Here is a 22,472-nt window from a genome sequence, read left to right as displayed (position 1 = left end):
TCTCCTTCCCCAGACCCTGGGTGTATAGAGCAGAGTCAGAAAGGGGTTAGAAGAATCACCAGCAAGAGAATCTGGTTGGGCACTCAAGTCTGCAGAGGCTTTCAGCTCTCAGAAGTGGTTCAAAGAGCACACGACCTCCAACAAGACTGCACATGCCGAGCGTCTATCCAGTCTCTAATCCGTATCACACTTGAACTTTCAGCACAAGTTTCCCAGAATCTGGGAAAAGTCCAAGTTCTTGAGGTGGCATCTGTAGCCCTTGATCTCACAGCCAAAAGTAGTTCTCGCTGGCCTGGAACTCAGAGATCTGTCAGCCTCTGCCTCCCGAGTGCTGGGATTAAAGTCGTGCTCTGCCACTGCCCAGCAAGAAGTAGTTCTTAAACCAGGATCTCAGAAGACTAGGAGCCACAGCTCACGCCTCATCCAGACATGCTCATGTGTCTACTCAACCTGAGGCTGCATTTCTCAGGAGCACGAGACCCAGGGCAACTGGCCACCCTTCCACAGAGCACCAGCTAGGACTGTAACTCAGATCTCACTCTGGGATCCCCTCAGCTCCCTGGGCCTGGTGATCTACATAGGAAGAACTCAGAAATGGGCTAGTGGGGAAACAGCCCAGCGGGTGAATCTGCTTGTAGCATGAGTCTGGCAGTGTAAGTTCAATCTCTGGAATCCCTATAAACACAGAGAGAAATGATTCCATAGAGCTGTCCTCTAGTCCCCGCTAGTCCTCTAGACAAGCACGAGCATGTCCACAAGCACAACCAAAGATCATCAGTCAAGCAGCACAAAGTTCAATCTAGAAGCTAGAATCTAGCACGGGGAAGGCGAGAGGGGGCAGAGAGAGCACTGCTGAGGGAAACAATCTGAGGGGGTGACAGTGGCCAGAGAGATCATTCTTTCAACCTACATTTTAGGTTGGTTTTGTGGTCTTTCTTAAAGTTTCTGGAACAGCCAGCTTCCCAAAGGGCATTTCCTTATCTAGGTGATGGACAGGGCCATTTGCATTAACTCTGAAGGGACAATTAGTATGTCTTTGCTCTTTACCAGAAAACCTCTAACTAGATAGTAATCCTATGATCTCGTGGACAGTTTCAGAATGTCATGGCTCCACCCAGGCCTGTTCTAACCTGTAATCAAAGTTCTGCAGTGTGGGTTCCTGACTCTACAAGATGCTGATTATGAGGGAGGGGGTCCATCCTCGACTTTCAAGCCTGCTAGAATCTAACAGCAACATCTATTAGTAAAAGACATGATCTGGTTATGGTAGGGAAAACCCGTAACCCCTGCACTTAATAGGCCGAGGCAGGAGGATCACCGCGTGATCAGGGCTGGTCCTGTTTACAGAGTGAGGCCCTATGTCAGCAAGCATCTTCGTGGTAACAACAGCAACAATAGTAATTTAAAAATAGAGAATTTGCACGTAATGATAGCTAATATAGCCTTTGAGGCAAGTATATTGTCCTAGGTCCTTTTTCTTTTAATTAAGAAAAAGTCGGGGCTGGGGATTTAGCTCAGTGGTAGAGCGCTTACCTAGGAAGCGCAAGGCCCTGGGTTCGGTCCCCAGCTCTGAAAAAAAAGAACCAAAAAAAAAAAAAAAAAAGAAAAGAAAAAAAAAGAAAAAGTCGTGGGGAAGAGGTGGCACACACCTTTAGTCCCAGCACTGGGGAGGCAGAGACGGGGCTCTCTGAGATCCAGGGCAGCCAGGGTTACATGGGGCTGGGGTGATGGCTCAGCGGTTAAGTGCACTCACTGACTGCTGTTCTAGAGGACCTGTGTTCAATTCTGAGCGCCCACAGGGCAGCTAACAACTGTCTGTAACGCTAGCTCTAGGAGAGCTGATGCCCCCTTCCGGCCTCTTCCAGAACTGGAGTTGTGAGCTACGTGATGTGGGTGTTGGAAACCAAACCTGGGTCTTGCAAGAGCAGTAGGTACTGTTAACTACTGAGCCATCTCTTTAGTCCAAAAAAAGTCTTTTAAAATACTTTTTAACATTTATTTGTTTATTTAGCACACATGCACGCGCGTGCACGTGCACATCACCCCTAAAAACCATAGGCCTACATGTGGAGGCTAGAGGACAACTTGCAGGGGCCTATTTCTCCTTTTACGTTGTGGGTACTGGGGATAAAGCAGTGTCGGGAGAGTGGGGAGGACTCTGGCAGTTGAGCACTTTTTTCCCCCATGGATTTGAATTTAAGGAGAGACTGTTGGGTGGAGCCTGGCTGGAAGGAGAGAGACAGCCTCCCCCAGATTTCCAGCTGCCCTGAGTGGTTGCCTCACAGGCTGTTACTTAACTCTCCTTACCACTTCCTGGGGTGGGGAAGGGAAGGGCAGAGTGTAGCAGCTGATGCAACAGGCCAAGCAAAGCTGGTGTTATTCTTTGAGGACAGAGGCAGGGCCAGCAGGGTTGGGCTGCTCTGGGCTGCAGCTGTAAGACTCTGCTCTCTGAAAGGTTTCAGCTTCTGCTCCTCTCCATCTTTATTACTGAAATGGGGCTCACCCTCTGATCCTCCAAAATTTTAGATGACACTTCGTCAGGATTCACCTACGTTCATTCACTGACTTCATCAACTTGGAGCCACGTCTGCTGGGAACACACACAGTGGGGCCTTCAGAAGGGGACAGTCTGATTGGAGGGCTTCCTCCCACTAGACCATGTTTCCCATGAGTTCTTCCAGGAGGAAATGGACCCAGCCAGAGGTTTCAGAATGTGTCAGATCCAAACTTTTCTTCTGTAGTGCCAAAGGCCTCAAAACACACCCTGGGGAATGCACTTTCTATTTAAGGCCACATCTAGCCATTAGAAACGAGCTATGAGGCATTTTCCTTTCTCCAAAGAACCTAGATAGCTTGAGCGCAGTAACTCAATCTCACACACACACACACACACACACACACACACACACACACACACACACACACAGAGAGAGAGATGGGGTGATGCCTCAGCCCTGTGTGTCTCAGGTGTGTGTGTGTGTGTGTGTGTGTGTGTGTGTGTGTACATACATATATACATATATGCCTGACAAGTGGGTAAAGGGCACTTGTCACAAGAGTCTAGCAACTTAAGTTCAATCCCTGGGGCCCAGTTAAAGGCAGAAGGAGAGAATTAATTTCATAATGCTCTTCTGACTTCCACTGATAAGAAAATAAATTACAAAACCAGCTGTGGTGGTACACAGAATTTGGCTGACCAGTAAGTTTCCAGGGTCTAAATGTATCTTCCCATGCCCAGTGCTAGGAATCCAGATGTGTGCCACCATGCCTAGAATTACTATTACTATTGTTGTTGTTGTAATTAATGGACATTCAGACACAGCTCCTTGAGCGAGAGCAGTAAGCGCCTTACCCCCTGAGCCATCTCACCAGCACGTGGGACATATATGTTGAATACAACATATAGAATTCTGTTCTGTGTGGGAAAATTCATTTCTAAATCTTTCCCCAGATCAGCTCATTTGGAGATGATTAATTTGGTTGATAATTGATTGGCTCGTTTTTCTCCGTGGCATCGAATACCTAAATTTAGAAAGAAGCCTTGAGCAAGGTAGCTTGTAATTTAGGTGCACATTTTATGATTATACATTTGTTCATATACAGTAGCATGCAATCAAATGTAATCATCTGGACAGCCCGAAATAGCGCAATTACGGTGTTAGTGCAGTGGAGCAGGTTGGGGGCCTTTTTGCATTAGCCATCAACCGACTTAAAGATGTTTTCTCTCGTTAACCTTTAAGTCTGGAGCTAATGAGTGACTCTGGGGACTGCAGACTACACTGAGGTGACCATGTAGTTCACCAAACACCAGATAAACTGGCGCATTTGTCGAGTTTGTCGCAAGTCACAGAAGGCATCTCCGGAAAGGCTTTGTCTCCGGCTGGAGAAGGAGCTCACTTCTCTTACCAAAGGCTGTGCCTCCTTTTGTTTCAGATCCCTAGTTGAAGGAGGACCCGGTTTCCCCTTCTAACTGTATACCAGATTACAGTTAAGCCATCTTTCAAAGCTGCTTCCTCCAAAAAGATGGTGTCTTAGTTAAGGTTACCACTGCTGGGATGAAACACCAAGACCAAAACAGCTCGGGGAGGAGAGGGCTTATTCGGCTTCTGCTCCTATATCACAGCTCATCGTCAGAGGAAGTCAGGACGGGAACTTGAAGAGGGCAGGAGCTGATGCAGGGGCCATGGAGGAGTGCTGCTTCCTGGCTTACTCACTTATGACTTGCTCAGCCTGCTTTCCTATAAAACCCAGGGATAGCACCACCCACTAAGGGCTCGGCTCTCCTCCGTCAATCAATTAAGAAAAAGGCCCTACAGCCGGATCTCACGTGGGCCTTTTCTCAGTTGAGGTTCCCTCCTTTCAGATGACTCTAGCTTGTGTCAGGTTGTCATAAAACTAGCCAGGGCAGATGGAAATAGACAACACTTGCATGAGATGTTGCAGGGTCCTTCGGAGGGTATCAGTCTAGAAGAGCACTACTTCCTACCTGCAGCTGGGAATTAGGGCTGTTGTGAAGGGCGCCTGCTTGCACTGTGGAGATGAGATGGGTGGGGACGTCCTTTTGCATAGGTGAAGCCTGAGGCAGACTGGCTTCCTTTGCCCTGTTCTTGCTTCTGAGATTCAGCACTTAAAGAACTGACACAGGGACCAAAGCCCCAAGGCAGAAGCAGTTACAGCTTTTCTTCCCCATGCAGCCCCTCCCCAGCTCCAAGTGAGTGAGCTTGTCATTTTCTGTGACTGGGTTGAGGTGATGATCGGGGTGGAACGAGGAAAGAAATCTAACCAGAAAATTTAATTTACGCAAGAGGCAGGAAGCTCTTGTCTGCACTGAGGTGGGCTGGTGTAGTGGCTAGAGGAGACTTCTGTCAGAAAAATGGCTACCTCTACAGAATGCTTTGTTGCTTTTAAGGCATTGAGAGTTAACATTTATTACTTCTGAATAATGTGTGTGCATGATATATGTGTGTGAGCATGTGTGTCTGTGTGTGACTGTGTGCGTGTGGAGGGGGACGGCTCATGTGCCACAGTGCATGTGTTGAGGTCACAGGACAATACTGTCATGTCATTCTTCTCCCACCTTTAGCCGAGTTCCAGGGATTAAACTGAGATCCCCATGATTGAGTGGCAAGTGCTTTACCATTGAGCCGTCTTCCCACCCTTGTTTGTTATTGTTATTGTTGTTATTGTTAGAGACAGGGTCTCAGGTAGCCCAGGCTGGTCTTGAACGTGTTAATTAGCCAAGGATTCTCTAGAGCTCCTAGTCTTCTGGCCTCTACTTCCCAAATCCTAGGATTATAGGCTAATGCCACCATGGCTGGCTAGCTTATTTCTGGACTTGTTACATGAAGGTAACCTTCATATAGGAAGAAAAGAAGATTCATTCACGTTACATTCCGAATAATTTTCCAAGACAGGAAAGTACTTTGGATAGAAAACCTTAAGCCACTGAATGGCCTCCAGTGTGGTTTTCTGAACTTTCACCATCTTGTGCACGGCAGAACATAGATGTAGTATTCTCAGGTGCCGGCCTTCATCTCCCTGGTTGTTAGGGTCAGAGCCTGGGCCCTGGCAGCCATTAGGGAGCTAGGCTCATCTACTTGTCCCCAGTGGAGACTTAGACAAGTTTCAGTGAAAAGGAAAACAAAAAGATTATTTAACGGTGGCCACACTGGGAAGAATAACAGAAGAGTAACGGAGGCCCCGTGCAGTGTCCACAGCTGTCTTAGGCCCTGACCTGAGGTTTAGGTTTAAATGCTCCATTGAAGAGGCTCTCGGGCTGAACCGCCTCCTTGTCTGCGCATGCTCCCTCTCACCATCATTTTCGAAGCTCCATTTTATCCTGCAAGGTGGCTGACAAGTTGGGAGAACTCCGTGAGACCTCTTTCCTGGAGATAAGTCCCCTTTGGCTGGCACGAAGCTTCAGCTCTTTCCTTCTTTCAGATTGAGATTCCTGGGGAAATTCTAACTTGGGGGGGTCCATTGTTTCAATAGTTTCGTGGGCACCGGGAGGGGCGCGCATGTTTCTTTAGGGTATCTCCACCGCCATCAGGATGGTTGTTAAGGTTCCTTTTGTGTTAATTCCACACGAAGAACAAACTCCAGGGCTGGAGAGTGGAGACATCAAATTGTAATCCCTTTTCCCTGGTTTAGTTTGAAGATAGGCTGGCTTGTCACATGCAAGAGGATTTTTGTGTGGGTTCTCAAAGTGCCAAAGTGCTGTTCTAATGTCTTTTGACTCACATCCAGCCGAGTGACTCAGTTCTGGCCTCATAGACCCTCCACAGGCTCCCTCTCCCTCCCTCAGGGGTGCAGGTGTGTCCCCATGTGGGGCGGAGGCCAGGAAACTAACCACAATCTCCTGGCTAGGAGAACATGCTCTTGCCTTGCAGGCAAAACAGGGCAAAAAAGCAGGCAGGCAGAATCTCAAACCACAGAAGCTCCACTTAGGTCATTCTTGTGAACATGACAACTGCTTGTCTCTCTAAGTCAACAAAAAGAAACATAGACACACTTGAAAGTGGCTTTAAAAGACTCAAGAGTTAGCAGGAGTGTGTCAGCCTGCCCCTGTTCTTCCAAAGCAAGAAGTTAATTAGCCCTCTTTCTCAACACCGCACCCCCAACTCCCAAGGCTGATCATAAGGGGTCTGTAGTAGAGAAGTTGAATACCAGGCAATTAAGTCACTTTTTCAGCGTGGGATTCACTCCCTATTCCTATGGGCTGCATACCAGGCAGGAACTATCTTCAAATTCCGTGGAGAAGCTACAGAGACAGGGTCGGGATTGTTTCTCTGCTTTCCAGGCCACTTTAAAATAAGGTCGGTAAAAAGAAACGTCTCCCTCCATTTCAGCTAGGCAATCTGCGTGTGCGACAGGGCGTTGTGTGAATGTGTGCGAATGCACACAAGGGTAGAGGTAGGTGTCGTGAGTCCCCTTTAGTTGCTCTCTTATTACATTCTTTATGGATTTATTGTGTGCCTATGAGAGATTATACGTGTGGGTGCATCGTGCTGCACTGCCTGTGTGGAGCTCACAGGACAATCTGTGGGAGCCAGTTCCTTCAACCAGTGGGGTACTGGGGTTGGAACTCAGGTGGCCAGGTTTAAAGGCCACCACTTTTACCTGATGAACCAACTTGCTAGTCCCTGAACATTTGATCTTAAACATGGAATTCAGCTCAGCGGGGATGTAGACCAGTCCTTGGGGATGTACAGTTGTGTCACCTCTGTTCACTGTGGAAATGCAGAAAAGTAGACAACCTTAAAAAGCATCCTCTTGGGGTTGGGGATTTAGCTCAGTGGTAGAGCGCTTGCCTAGCAAGCGCAAGGCCCTGGGTTCGGTCCCCAGCTCCGGGGAAAAAAAAACCCAAAACAACAACAACAACAACAACAACAACAACAAAAAATGTCCTCTCACCAGACGTGGTAGCACACAGCTTTAATCCCAACACTGGAAGGCAGAGATGGGGGGAAGGGAATCTCTGTGAGTTAGAGGCCTGTCTGGTCTACATAGGAAGTTCAGGACAAGGACTACACAAAGAAACCCTCTCTCAGAAAACAACATCATCATCAACAGAAACCCCTGAATTGAGTAGGAAGTAAGCCTAATATAACTAAGCCAGATGTGGGGGTGCCCGTCTTTGATCCCAGCACTTGGGAAGGCAGAGGCAGATGGGTCTCTGAGCTTGAAGCCAGCCTGGTCTACAGAGCAAGTTCCGGGATAGCCAGGGCCACACAGAGAAAGCCTGCCCCCTGTCTTGGTAGTGGCGGAGCATCTTCTCAGGCCTCTGAGACAGTGCTGTAGGGAAAACAAACACTTGTCAGGTAAGCCTGACAGCCAGAGTTTGATCCTTCATGAACCCATGAGGAAAAAAGAAGCTGGCATAGACAGTTCATCCCAGCATCCCTACAGCAAGATGGGAGGGGGAGGCAGGAGGACGTTTCAGAGCTCCAGAGCAGTTCTCAACCTTCCTGATGCCGCGGCCCTTTCATACAGTTCCTGGTATTGCGCTGACCCCCAATCATGCAATTATTTCATTGCTACCTCACGACTGTGATTTCGCTGCTGTTGTGAACTGTTATGTAAATGTCTGTGTTTTCTGATGGTCTTAGGCGACACCTGTGAAAGTGTTTGACCCCCCAAAGGGGTCATCACCACCCCTAGGTTGAGAAGCACTGCTCCAGAGCCAGCCAGCCTCGCAGGGAGGAACACCTAGAGAGACCCTGCCTCAACAAGGCAGAAGCAGAGAATGACTCCCAAAAGTTGTCCTCCGCATACCACATGCGCTCATACCTACCCACACTCACACACGTCACCCGTGTGTGCACACGAGTAGGAAATAAAGGCCTCTCCTGTGCACAGAGAATTAAAATAATCGTTAGGGTAGTCAAGGAGCTGGCATTTTGAGGAGACTGCGATGAAAATGCAATGTGTCTCCTGGCTTTTCCTGTCAGGATGTTCTAGGAAGTCTTGATAATAATTAGGAAAAATATAGGAAACACAGCAACCCTTTCTTTTCTAGATTGGCACCCTGAGGTCCAAGAATAATCCCTTCAAAAGTTAGTTATTGCTCCATCCATTCCTCTAAGGTCCGTTACTAACGAATACTGTGTTCTCTGTGAAATTTAACATTTGTCCAACCATGGAATTTGGATTTAATCCAGAAGCCATGCTGGCTGCCTGGGAAATGTCATATTGACATCTTTTTTTTTTTTTAAAACTGTTTCATGTGTTCCAGGCTGGTCCTGAATCTTCTTTATAAAAAGTTGGCCTTGAATTTCTGAGCCCTTGCCTTTTCGCCTTCACCCCTGCAGGGCTGGGGTTGGAGCTTGGCCGTCACGCCCAGTTTACTGAGATTCTAGACAAGTTCTCTACAAAGCGAACTGCATCTCCAGGCCGTGATGTCTACCCTGAATGCAAAAAAGGAAGGAATGCTAGTGTGGAGGCTAAGTGTATTCTTTCCTACTGTAAGTGTTTGAGGCAGCATCCAGGAACCTGTGGATGAGATGGGTTAGTTCTGGACCTGAGGCTTCTCTGGCTGCACCCTTCCCTGGCTAACCTCTGGCGTTTGTGGCACATTTGTCTGTTTGGCTGTTTGCTTCACAGCCACCTGCTTAATCTTCACAGATGAGACCCGTTAATTGGCTCTGAGTCCCCTTCTGCGCTGACATTGGGACCACGCTTACCTTAGGCAGGAGGCTGAAAGACTTTTGCCTCAGAAGTAATCATCAAGTCCTGTGGTGGCTGGCCCCATAGTGGCCTCATGTTCTGGGTCATAAAACTGACCCTTAACTTGTCCATTTACTTAAGGAGTATTCACTGAGCGACTGTTATATACCAGACACTCTGTTAGGCCCAGAAATTTAGCAGCAACTAAAACAGAGAGAAACTTCTATCCCCATCTGCCTTCCACTCTGTTCTGAAAATGAGCCTTGCGCTCACTTCCTGCGATCACCCTTTGTTATCTGGTCAGTTGGTCACACTCCTAGGACACTGCCTCTTGGACTTCGGTGCTTTCAGATTATCTTGGGATCTTGTTAAAGTACAGAGTATGATGACAGAAGTCAGCATGGGACCTGAAATCTGCATTGCTAGCTCGTTCTCAAATGCTGCTGCCATGGATTCTGATCGATTAAACCTAGATTAGTGCACATCCAGCAGCACCCACAGTGCTGGACACCCTGTTGGGGATGCAGCATCCCAGGCTTCAGTTCATTCCACGGTCAGAGTAGACTCTTCAGTCAGATGCCCTGGTGCTTAGTAACCCTGATCTAGGACGACCATTTACAAATGCACTTACAGGAGCTGGCAAGCATTGTCCCAGGGTCCCATTCTCCACCTACAGATTTATATGTGGTGGTGGGCACCCTAAAAGATTCAGCTGGGTACTGGGGTTAAAACCATCAGGGATGGTTGAAACTGTGTTACAAGGGCTCTTTCTACAACTTCACAGTGGAGACTGCTGCAGAATTCATCTGGTAACAGTCTACTGGACTTGTGGGCTCCACTGGAATAGCACAGAAATCCAAGTACATTCTGAGGCTGATTTTGTGTTCACCTCTAATCCTGGCACTGGGGCGGGGGGGGGGGTTGGGGTGGGCGGGTTGGAGGTAGGAAAACCAGAAGTTTAGAGGTCTCTCCTGGAAAGCATTTAGGAGAACTGAGAATTGGAGCCCAGTTTCGGTTCTCTCAGATTGAGTTGGCACCATGGGCCAAGTCAAGTATCCAGGGGGAAGGCAGCAAGAACTGTATAAAAAGAAGCAGACATGGTGGTGTGCACTCAGAAACTCTGAGCTGGGTGGGGAGTAGGAGACAGGCAGATCCCTAGGGCTTGGTGGCCATCCAATCTAGCCTACTTGGAGAGCTCTAAACCAAGCAAACAAATAACAACAAAACAAGAAACAACAACTTCCACAAAACCAAAAACCCCAAAAAATCCAAAACAAAAGCAACCACACCCCACCCCACCCCTACTCCCTGTCCTACACCCCCTTCCCTCAATCCCTGCCCCCATCTCCCAACCCCTGCCCCCCATCTCCCAACCCCTGCCCCCACCCCTACCCCCCACTCCTACCCTCACCCCCTACTCCCACCCTCACCCCCACTCCCACCCCCAACCCCTGCCCCCCACCTCCACCCAAGCCCCCAAATGAAGCCCTGTCAAACTGAGACCATGAGATGTCTCTGTAGGCAAAGACATTTGTAAATCACACTACTCCTTGGCAGAGGCAGGAGGAAGGAACTCTGAGTTCAAGGCCAGCCTGGCCTCCGTAGAAAACACCAAGCCAAACAAGTATACCTAGTGAGACCCTGACCCTATCTCAAAACACCATCCATCCATCCATCCATCCATCCGTCCATCCGTCCATCCATCCGTCCATGCATCCATGCATCCATGCATCCATGCATCCATCCATCCGTCCATGCATCCATCCATCCATCCAAACAAACAACCAAACAACCAATTAATCAACAAATAAAGCCAACCAATTAAACTAACAACAGAAACCAAAAGAGAAAAACCAATCAACCAAACAAGCCACCAAAACCCCCACCCTTCCTACCCTCAAAAACCATGAGCTCTCGGGGGTCTCAGGCCGGTGAGAAGCAGAGTCAGGTCACTCCTCGTGCTCTGCTTTTCCATCAGCTGCCTCTGTGGCGGCTGCCCTGCAGCCCAGCTCCCACCCAGTGCAGGAACGCCCGTCTCTGACCAGTGTGCACCTTTGCCTCCTCCAGCTGGGTTTCAGCCCATTTCCCCCAAACCCCCACACCCTTTCAGATGCTTCACTTCAGCACCCACAGTTTTCTCCCATCAGTCACCCACCAATCAGATCGAATGTGTTGACTTTTCTAAGACTGCTCCTGTCAGGAGCCTAGTGTGAAGTATGTGAGTAGGAAGGGCGTTGCTGGCAGGACCTCCATTAATCTTTCTGGTAACAGCTAAGTTCCTGCTTTGGGTCTTTGGTCTTGGGCCTCTGTTAAGTGTCCTAGAGCCTTCTGGAATGTAGGCGTGCACCTTCTCTTTGGCTGTAGCTCAAGACTTGCTCATTTTTTTCAAGTTGGCCATGTTCTCCCCTCCTCTGCTTACCCAGATAAGGGAGGCTCATCATTCAAAATAAATTCAATGGCCACACCTGCAATTTAGGGCCTACTAGTCAATCCAGAATTCATGGATCCCACTTAGTATAGTTCAATTATCCCTGTACCTCAGACCCTCTAGGGCAATAGTTCTCAACCGCCATTGCGGGGCGTGTAATATCCTACATATCAGATGTTTACATTACAATTCTTACATTTTTGGTTGTGAGCCTAGCCTTTAACAGCTGAGCCATCTCTCCAGCCCTACATTACAGTTCTTAACAGTAGCAAAATCACAGCTGTGAAGTAGCAATGAAATATTTTTATGACTGGGGCTCACCACAACGTTAGGCATTGTATGAAAGGGTCCCAACATTATGAAGTTTGAGAACCATTGGGCTAAGGAGTTTAAAAACCGGATGGCATTTTGCTTGGTTTGAACCTGTGCAGATCTTGTGCTTGCTGTTACAGTCTCTTCGAGAAGGGGAAGTAGGCACCAAGTCCCACCTCCAACCAAGAACCTATTGGCAATTGTTAGCTTCTGGGAAACGGAAAATCAGTTTTCTTCCATAAAGTGACACTGGGCATATCAACCACACCCTAGGGCAGACCTCCTGCTTAGGAGTAGCTGGTCAGCACAAACTGGACTCCATGATTTTATTTTGGGATGGGGGAAGACCAGTGATTAAAAGCCTGCAGAGAGGCCTACTAGCTGCTCTAAGGGAGCAGTGAGGAAAGCGTGGGGTGAGGTGGGGCATACAGGTCAGGAAATGCTTTCTGTGGCGTTGACCTGTAGTAGACCTGAGTGATGAGGCGTGGGGCTGGATCATGATGGCAGGGTTAGATGGTGGGGATGTGTTAACTGTCGGTCGGAGGATGCCTTCCATACAGATTGAACCCAGTGCCTATGCCCAGCTTTCAGTCTTACTCTCCAAGGTGTTCTTTGCTCTCATCCTAAGTTGTTGAGGCAGAGACCTGATTTTGAAATTGCCTTGGTCTGTCTAGAGGTAACTGAGCGAGTACCATCACTGTTGCAGGGAACTCTTCTCCTGTGGGGTCCCCTCTGCTAGAACCCATGTTCCCTGGCCTGCAGGATAGGTTAGGGAGCTAACACCACTGATCTGGTGGACAAGAACAACAGCTATCTATATGCCCCAACTATGAGTCAGGCTGGCATAAGTGTGACAATGGGCTGGATGGTGTGCAGTGCAGCACAGAGAGGTCTAAACCCCACCACTAAGTGCATGTCACTAACATGAGGGAGGCTGCTCTCTGTGTAACCCAGGATGAGGCCCGGGTTCTCCCTCCCTCCATCTCTATCCAGGTTAAACAGTGGTCTCCTCTCTTTCCTCCCCCATTCCAGCTTCCAAAGAGGCTGAATTTGTTCTGCTCCCCTTCTTGCTTCTTTCCCTTCCGGCTGCCTTTACTGCTCTGCACTTTATAAGGGATAGAGGGCTCAATGCGCAAGTTCAGGTGGAAAAGAAAAAAACAAATCAGGAATTCCATCTGTATTAGTAACATCTTAATCAGTTCACCAGCTGCCAATACTGTGTTAGGTGTAAGTAACAGGTAGATGTACCAAAGGGGATGAGAATGTAATTGTCTCCTTCACAGCCCATTCAAGCATTCAAGGGGTAGCTCACATGGTGTCTCTTTTGTGTTCCTGTGTTATATGTGTGTATACATGTGAACTGACACATGTGAACATACGTGCATGTGTGGAGGACAGAGGTCAATGTTGCTTCCTCTCCACCTATTTAATTTTTTTTTTTTTTGAGACAGGGTCTTTACTGAGTCTGGAACTCTCTGATTAAGCTAGGCTAGCACTAAGTACATATTTAAATATTTAAAAATATGACCACCACCACCACCACCACCACCACCACCACCACCACCACCACCACCACCACCACCACCACCACAACAACAAGAGGCCAAATAGATGATTGCTAAGCCACTATAAATATTTGTTGCCTTTGTAGGGGACCAGGGTTTGCCTCCCAGTACCCACATGGTGGCTCACGACCATCATAACTCTCCGGTTCCAGGAGGTCCTACACATGCTTCGAACTTCTCAGGCACCAGGTACACAAGTGGTGCACAAATATGCATGCAAGCAAAACACTAAGTCACGTAAAAATAAATTATAATATAGGGAGAATTATTATAAACACACAAATCGAGCAAAACAACAACAGTAAAAATATTAAAATCCTGCTTAGCAATTGGGAGATGAAGTTACCAATGAGGTCCCTGGTGGTGGAGTTAAGGCTCCTTGCACAGGCGTAAAAAAATTGATGGGCAAATAAATGGTAGATCAGTGTCTACTGGGAAAGGCTGCAGGTTTTGGAGTCAGGCAGATCTGGGTTTTGTGATAACTGGCAGTATTATCTTTTGTATGGTGGGGGCGTCCTTCCCATAATACCACAAAACTCACTACCAGTAAAGCACGGAGTCAGAGACTGTCAGAACTCCAGGGAGGGCGGGGTTTCTGTCCACTTCCTGAGCCTTCTACCGGAACCGGCGCCACATGCCCCGGAAGCAGTTGTTGAGCTCTTTCGGCGGGTCTGTGTGAGAGTAGGGGTACGGACGCCATGCTGCTTTCTGCCGTCTCTTGTAAGTCGGTGTCAGGCGGCAGGGTCTGCAGCGTGGGGCCGAGGCGGTGACTCGCAGGTCCCGGGGTGGAGCCCGGTGGGTGGAGGACCTGGCGGGGCGGCTGCCACCCCGCGGCGGGCCTCCGAGTCTGGTGAGGAGGCGGTGGGAGCTCTGTCGCCCACTGCGGGGGTGTCCGGACAGTGTCTACTGGCAGCTGTGGTGTATTATCCGGCTGCCTGTCTCCAAGCTGACGTCCTGGTTAGAGTGTTCGTTTCCACCTCAGGCGACTTTGTTACAGTTTGAGAGTTCAAACAAGAGCCTTGTTACAATACAAATATTTACGCCACAGAAGGGTGAGAATAGAGCAGATACTACTTAAAAGATGTTAAGGTCACAGACAACTGTATTGATTATACACGCCCCCCCCCCCAGCATCCAAAATTGTGGATGCTTTTATTGTCAGTGTTTGACTGATATCCAGGAAAACGTTATTTTAGTGTAAACGGGGTATATGTTTTTGGTTTTTACTAATGTTGATAAGCACTTTGAAGGAAAAAAAATAACAAATTTATCCCTTTTTTTCCCTTTCAACCTTCACACACACAAGTTGCCAAGAGCAAGTCAAAGTAAGTAAAGGCTTTTGTTTTTAAAGTTCGCTTATTCCTGGTGGGATTGGTCCAGTGTTTGGTTTTGATTGCCCAAAAGTTGATTTGGGGTTATTTGGTTAGTTATTTGGTTGATGTGAACAACTTGGGAAGAAAGTCCAGATGCCTCTTCCTTTGATGGTGCTAGCATTTGACAGTTCTGTCCTGGATTGCAGATACATAAGCTGAAGATGCATCTAATACGTCGAAACCACAGAACACGTAACTTAGCAAATCAGTGCTTCCTTCTACCTTTGTGGCTAGCTGGAAGCTGAGGTGCCCATTACTAGCCTGGGGGTGGGCAGGGGTGCGGTGGGGCAGTTGGAAATCTGGCCTCTTGCAAAGCAGTGCATTTGCACTGAGGTAAGTTGAGGACTGTGCTGACTCCCTCCTGTCTCCAGGAGTGACTAACTCCAGTGAGTATTCACAGCCTTTGTGTAAAGGAGCTTTGCTTCTTGTCTCATCTCAGGGTCCTTTCAGTTCATTGTTTTGCTCCTAAACAAACCTCTAGGGGCTGGTGATCTGTTTGGCCCTACCAGCAGAGCCATTTGCCTGGAGTCTTCTGCAGGGATCTACAGATGAGCTCTGCTTTGATGAAAACCTAGAGCCTGTGTATAAAAATCAGTCCAGGCACTAGAAAGACTGCAGAGCTAACCATTAGGCAGCTGGAACCAGAGGCTAGACCAGTGCCTTGCCTTCCCCAAAGTGCCAGTTCATCTGTTCATAGTTTTAGCCGCAAGAAGATGCAGACTTAAGTTTTATGCTTCTTATAGGGCTCCTCACAGAGTAAGTACCCTATAGAGATTTGTTGAGTCTTTATGAATGAATGAATGATGTTAATTACATAACCCCCCTCCTCCCACTCCTGTACTGGGGATTGAACCTAGGGCCATGCTGGGCAAAAGCTCTCTCCCTGAATTCTCTTCAGCCCTCATATTTGTTTTTCTAAGTTTTTACACAAGACCTCACTGAGTAGCCCAGGCTGGCCTTGAACTTGCCAACTTCCTGCTCCAGCCTCCTGAGTGGTTAGGACTATTGGCCTGCACCACCAGACCTGGCATCATTGTCTTTCTTGTTTCACCAACAAATATTGTGGTTCAGGGGCACTGTTTGAGGAGTAATGTGGCCTTCTTGGCTTTATTTTGTGTTTTGAGACAGGATCTCAGTCTGTAGTCAAGGTTGGTCTTCAAGGTAATCCTCCTGTCTCAGCCTTCAGGGTGCTGGGATTGTAGATGTGAGCCTCCCTGCATGGTTGTAGTGTGGTCTCAAGTGCTTCAGATAGGTTTTGGAATGGCATGAGGAATGTCTTATGTGTCAAGGCAAAGAGGACACACACACATAGGAGAAAGTAACAGCACAAGTATTCAAAGGGCAGGGAGAGAAAGAATAAGTTTTCTGGTTTGGATGACTAATTTAAATGAAATATTTAGGTGCCCAGGGCCTGTACATCAGTGTTGTAAACTTGAGATCTCTCTATTTTGTCCCTTCCTGCTATCAGTCGGCTCTCCCAAGGCAGGCAGCCATCTTCAGGGTTGCCTTATAGGCCAGCAGTGACTACCGCCCTGTATATTCTCCCACCAGACCTCTGCCCCCAGTGAGAGATGTCCTCAGAGGCCCAGTCTCTGATTTGGCTTCATCATGCCTGTTGTTTTGGTGAGGTCACAGGGTCATCGTAGGTGACTTTGGGATTCAGAGCCATTGAAATAATTTTTTGGGAAATGTACAGTGTCATGGCACAGGCCCTCTAAGGGCTGAGTAAAATCATAACCATTACGACTCCATAGCAAAGTGTGCTGTGTGTTCTTGGTGGCCTACCTAATGTGTTTTGAGCTCGTGACAATGTATTTTTTGATCTTAGAACTATTCTGGTAAAACTGGTGAGCCAAGCCGGGACAGGTTTCTCCTTCAACTACAAGAGAAGCCGACTCCGAGAGAAGCTGACCCTTCTGCACTATGATCCAATAGGTAAGGCTCAGAAGTGATGTCTTGGCAGCTCATGTTCTCAGGACCTTCTGTCTCCTTTCCAAATGAATGTCTCTGGGGATTTTGTGGCCCCCTTGGAATCATGACATTCATTCAGTGATATGTACTGAATGTTGTTATGGTGCTAGCTAGCTTCTATGCCATGGGCGGGTACACCAGGACACAAGAACTTTGAGAGGGAGGGAAGAAATGACATGGTGTAAGTAAGTGCTGTGAGCAAGGCCATCGGGACATTGGGATAGTCAGGCAGAGGCTCTAAGAAGGGTTAGTTACATGAAGGTAGGAAATCAGCTATCTGAAGAATAGGCAGCAGCCATTTGCGAAGGGGAGGGTGTGTTTGACAGTGGCCAATCACAGGATTCAGATATGAGTTAAACAAGTAGAGTATGTGTTGGTACACTGGGATAGGATATTTGGTTTTCTATCATGCTTTCTGCCAAAAATTCCTTAATAAACGCTAACTTTAAGTTTGTTTAAGAGACAGACATACTTGGACTGATGAGAGGGCTTGGCAGATAAAGGCCAGGGAACCTAGTGACCTAAGTGCCATCAGTGTGGCCTACATGTAGGAGAGACTAATGAATCGCAGGTTGTTCTCTGACCTACACACATGTTCCTCTCCCGCATTCACTCACAATAAATAAATGCAGTAAGTTAAATGTCCCACGTTCCAAAGGCTAGATGTCCACTTACAAACCTTCCACTGTTTGTGAAGACTCACCCTCCTAAATTGGTGGACCTGGCAAAATAAGCTGACAGGTGTTTTAGATTTTTGGGCTTTGGTTTAGTTCTTCTGCCCTCTTTAGTTGCCTCCTAGTAAGATAAAGGCTGTCTCAGGATGAAGAGGAGGCATTAAAAAATATTCCAGCTCAGCTATCAGCTTCAAATTGTTCAAATTCCATTCTGTAATAGAAATAAAATTCCCTGCTGTTTTTATGATATTCATATTTCTGGCCATTTATTACTGTAATAAAAAGGGAATTCTAGTCTTAGACCTGAAGACTAGAACTCTAAATTTCAGGAAGATTCCTATTTGGTGGAGAAATTACAGGAATAAGGAGGTTTGATACTGGATTGGTGTTCTCTTCCCTTCGGATTTCCTTGAATTAACTGGTAAAGTGCAGAGAATTATATTAATTCTAATATACTTGTATACTAGCTGCTATTTCAGCTCCTTTAGAGTTGACTTTTAGGAACTCACCAATGTTGATAAGTGTTTATTAAATGAGCTGTGATAGTTTAAATGTGTTGGAGTTTCATCCTTAATATGGAAGAGCTTTTGAGAAGTTAGGATTAAGATTTTTCAGTTTCATGACACTGGGAAAGGATATACCATGTTGGCTTCTTGTACATAACTGGGTTTTCTAATAAGAAATGTTGCTAGCAAATGCCTTTTTTGAGGAAGAGTATGTCCCACGGTAGGCGGTATCTGGTTTCCTTCTGTTCTGTGGGATGCCCTGTAGACTTGCCATGAGATGAAGATGCTTGTCTTGGGGCTGGCCTTGCCCATTCCTACCTTATCGCAGTCAGTAGCATTAGTTGGAGGATAAAGTTAGTCTGTCACGAAGAAAGTCAGGGATGAAACACAGATGAATTCCTAGTCAGTTGAACGGTTCACAGACTGCTTTGAGGCAACAACCAACTACGTCTGTATGTAGTCTATTCTATGTGTGAGTGTTTGCCTGAACGTATGTGTGTGCACCTGTGTTGGCTTGTGTTGCCCATGAAGAGCTATGGAGGGTTGTGAACCACTGTGTGGGTGCTGGGAAGTTGAATCTGGGTCTCCTGAACAAGTACTCTTACTCCCTGAGCCATATCTTCTGCCCCACCTCTGTCTTTAGACTTTTCTTATATAAAACTGGATGCTGAGGAGGAAGGATTAAAGGCTGAGGCATAAGAGTATTAAGCCTTGTTTATCAAAAAGAGAACAGAAACCTGTCAGTTTTAATTCTGTGGATCACTAAACATGGCAATGCAGACTTTAACTGGAACAGAATAGATTTAGATTAGCTGCAGGGAAAGAACTTGACAGATTCATTCTTCTATGAATTAGACAGCAAATATTTTGACTGAAAATTACATTCTGTTTAGTGTTGTGGATAGTGAGCAGTGTGTCATTTTAGCTCAGCTCACATGAGTGCTCAGTATCTATCAGGCAACAGCTCTGAGGGAATGGCTGTCTTCACACTGGGAAGGAAACAGAGGAGAGGGGCTATAACCGTACTCCCTCCTTCCTTCCCTCGGCTGGGTTTCCAACCCAGAAGCATAAGCGTCCTTTAATATGGAGCTGTGTCCCCAGCTCCTCTGAGTCAGTGCTAGTACTTGGGGCCAATTTTATGTTCTTGATACTAGCGTTTTGTTTGTAATACATTTTAAATTGAAATATAATTATGTCAGCTTCCCTCTATCCTTCAGCCCTTCTCAGCCACCCTCCATTGAACCCTTCTGATGTCCTCTCCAGGATCATAGCCTCTTTTCTCTGATTATTATTGTTATGTGTGTAGGTGTGTATGTGCAGAACAGGGCTGACGGCTCTGTATTGGACAGTCAATAAGCGACTTATCCCTGGGAGAGGATAACTTTACCAGCAGTCATTGGCTGTGTGTAGTCCTTTGTCTAGAGTGAGACTCCATGAAATTTCCCCTTTCACGTTAACACGTCCTCTGACTGATACTTCTGTTTTTCGGTCTTGTTTCTAGGACATACTTTACATCAGACTCCTTGGTATTTTGGCTCTCACAATCATTCGCACCCTCTTTCTTGATTTTCCTTGAACCACAGATGTAGGAGCTGTGTTGTAGGTGTATCTGTTGGGGCTGGGCTCCCATGATCTGTTGATGTCTGTGTTGTATCTAGTTGTGGTTTTCTATAGTTTTCTTCCTAACCTTAACCCTAACCCTAACCCTATGATGGTCTCCATTGCTGTAAGAGAAGCTGCTTTGAAGAGGGATGCTAGCTACACTTATCCGGGAAAGGTGGCTTGAGCACCTTCCCAATATGTGTTTAAAATCAGGACTTTTGGCTGGGGAGATGGCTTAGTGGTTGAATATTTGTTTTATGTATACAAAGTTCTGAGTCAACCCCTAGAACTGCCAACCAGCCCCCCAATCCCCACCCCCAACAAACCAACCTGATAAGAATCCTAAAATAGAACAATCTGGGTTCTCTCCAGTCAGCATTGGGAGCCCCACTATTGTCCTTGCTTCTGCTCTTAACTACTTGTATGCACTTTGTCGTTCAGTGCTGGGATCAAACCTGGTGCTTGGCACACAGTGGGCAAGTGCTGGCTGCCGCTGTGGCCGAGCTTTGCTTCAGTTCAGTGAATTGAGTATTGTTGCTCTTGAGGGACCAAGCTTTGACTTCTCCATGAATCTGATTATCTTTTCTTTTCCTTTATTTTGCCTCAGGTCTCACTGTGTGTTCTTGGCTTGCTTGGGACTCACAGAGATCCACCTGCCTTGGTCTTTCATGCCCAGCCAGTTTCTGTGTTTATTGGGGGTGGTGCTGGGGGCTTTGGGGTCAGGACATTACCATGTGGCCGTGAACGTGAAATCCTCCTGCCTCTGCCTTCTGAGTGGGGGGATTACAAGCATTGCCACCACATTTGGTCTGATTTCTAGGTTCATAGGAGCTTTTTGGATTTTCTCATGCTCAGCTTATGACTCACTGGTGTATGAAATCATGGTTTCCTTATAAACTCTGCAGTGCCAGTTACAGTGCTGTACACTAAATTCTTAGTTAAAGAGATTAATGCAGAGGACAAAGGAATTTTAATACATAAAGCCTTGTTATGTTTGTTGTCGTGTTTTGAGACAGAATCTCTCTCTGTATCATGATCTAGTCTGGAACTTGCTATGTAGATCAGTCTGGTCTTGCATACACCGAGGTCCACTTTCCTCTGCCTCCCAAGCACTGGGATTAAAGGTGTGTGCAGGTTGATGAGCTTAAAGCCTTGCTCTAATAACCAGATTCTGGATGTGGTCATTTAAATTATTCCTGATTGCCTCTCAGCGAATGAAAACATTCTCTCATGTTTTACATGGTTCCGAGTATGTGAAAGATACCTCTTCTATAATGTTTTTTCATTAATTTAGTGTTACATTTCTCTTGAGTGGTTAATGGTTCTTAAATTCTCATGAATTCCACCTAGAGAATTTTTAAAAAATAGTTGAATTCTTGCTGCTGAACTGGAAGTAGGATGGAGGTGAGAAATGCAGTGTATTTAAATGTTTTTTTCTTTTCCTTATTTGTTTGTAAGGATGAATTGGCTGCATGTGTGTCTGTGTAACCAAGTGTGCCTGGTGCTTGCAGAGGACATCAGATGCCCTGGAACTTGAGTTGTGGGTGGTTGTTAACCAGCACGTGGGTGCTGGGAACCAAACCTGGGGCTTTTTGAAAGGCAACCAATGCTCTTAACTGGCCATCTTTGTATCCATTTTCATTGTAGAAGAGAAAACAAAGCTGAAGCGTCTGTGGTCAGGGACAGTGAGGAGCTGTGAGGCCACACGGTCCTTTGCCCTCCTGGGTTTCCTTTAGGTGTCTTGTTTTAGTGGCAAAGAAGAATCAGGTCATGTAGGGTGTGTGTGTGTGTATGTGTGTGTGTGTGTGTGTGTGTGTGTGTGTGTGTCTGTCTGTCTGTCTGTCTGTCTGTCTGTGTTGGCTGGAGGCTGATGGCAGATAATAGGACACTCGGGGCTCTGGGAAAGCCTCCTTTCCCAGCATCTTGCTCCACTCTGTTGCCAAGACAGTAGCCTTTTTCAATAAATCTATATACTGAGGTTTTGCTGCCTCATTGTCAGTCTGCAGCGTTCCTGTTTGGATGTGAAGCCATCTTAGATAGTGGAGGTTCTGTGGTTTGCTTCCCTTCTAACTGCCGTTCCTCTGTGACTGTACAGTTCTCACTGCTGCTCTGGAGCCCAGTGCACAGCTGGTTCTTGCATATACCCAGTATGAGACTGGATTCAAGTCAATGTTTGACATGCTTGTCTCAGTATCTCACACTGATTGAAGTAATGACTTTGTAGTGCATCAAGGATACTGCTGATTGGCTGGTGACCCCTCCCTTTGCTTCTTACCCATTTCTCTTTGTCTTCTTTAGCTGAGAGATTGAGAAGCTGGGTTTGCAAATCTGCTCATTCTCATGTCAAAGGGGAAAACAAGAGGATAGAAGGCTCAGGGTATAATGTATATTTTAATAAAAATGACGATGGTTTCTATTTTCCTTCTACAACCCTTTTTCTTGCTTCACAGTGAACAAAAAAGTTCTCTTTGTGGAACAGAAAAAAATACGCTCCCTCTGAGTAGTGGATTGGAAATGAACTTGATTCATAAATGAGAAGACCGAGGGTGAGGCACCGTTCTGAACTCTTCAGTGTGCAACGAAGATGGGGAAACTGTGGCATGGCCTCTGGGGATCTGAAGGGACAATGCAGAGAAAGAAAGTCCTTTATAGAGATCACATATTTATCTCTGGATGCTTTATAGGCCCTAATAAAAAAATATTGAAATAGCCTGTACTCTTGTCTCTTTGAGGTAATCCCCTCTGCCATTTGAAGGGTAAAAACAAACAGAAAAAAGAAAAGAAAAAAAAAATCACCTAACCAAGAAATAATTATTGTCTTGCATAAGGAAATCCATTTCCACAGTGAGGCTTGAGCAAGAGTTCCTGGGCTCGGA

General features: G+C 46.7%; 1 protein-coding gene and 1 long non-coding RNA gene across 2 annotated transcripts; one reads left to right on the top strand and one right to left on the bottom strand.

Moving 5' to 3' along the window:
- Positions 1 to 7,404: 7,404 nt before the first annotated feature.
- Positions 7,405 to 11,318, bottom strand: LOC148005112 (uncharacterized). The gene is made up of 2 exons (XR_015622866.1): positions 11,061 to 11,318; positions 7,405 to 7,794 (listed from the first exon to the last, which is right to left on the bottom strand). It is a non-coding gene; the product is annotated as an uncharacterized LOC148005112 (long non-coding RNA).
- Positions 11,319 to 14,118: 2,800 nt separating this feature from the next.
- Positions 14,119 to 22,312, top strand: Mrpl33 (mitochondrial ribosomal protein L33). Its single transcript, NM_001398587.1, has 4 exons — positions 14,119 to 14,190; positions 14,777 to 14,795; positions 16,672 to 16,778; positions 22,047 to 22,312. The coding sequence occupies exons 1-4, from the start codon at positions 14,169 to 14,171 to the stop codon at positions 22,094 to 22,096; spliced, it is 198 nt and encodes a 65-aa protein (NP_001385516.1). The 5' UTR covers positions 14,119 to 14,168; the 3' UTR covers positions 22,097 to 22,312.
- The last annotated feature ends 160 nt before the right edge of the window (positions 22,313 to 22,472 follow it).

This window comes from Rattus norvegicus, chromosome 6 (assembly GCF_021556685.1).
Source record: "Rattus norvegicus strain SHRSP/BbbUtx chromosome 6, alternate assembly SHRSP_T2T, whole genome shotgun sequence".
Classification (NCBI taxonomy): Eukaryota; Metazoa; Chordata; class Mammalia; order Rodentia; family Muridae; genus Rattus; species Rattus norvegicus.
The sequence above is the reverse complement of the archived record's forward strand: the minus strand, read 5'-3'. Positions and strand labels throughout refer to the sequence as shown.

Excerpts from the sequence above, each read along its gene's own strand:
- Mrpl33 (NM_001398587.1), top strand. The coding sequence starts at position 14,169 with ATGCTGCTTTCTGCCGTCTCTT. Across the intron at positions 16,779-22,046 it reads TCTGCACTATGATCCAATAG|TGAACAAAAAAGTTCTCTTT; the intron begins GTAAGGCTCAGA and ends CTTGCTTCACAG.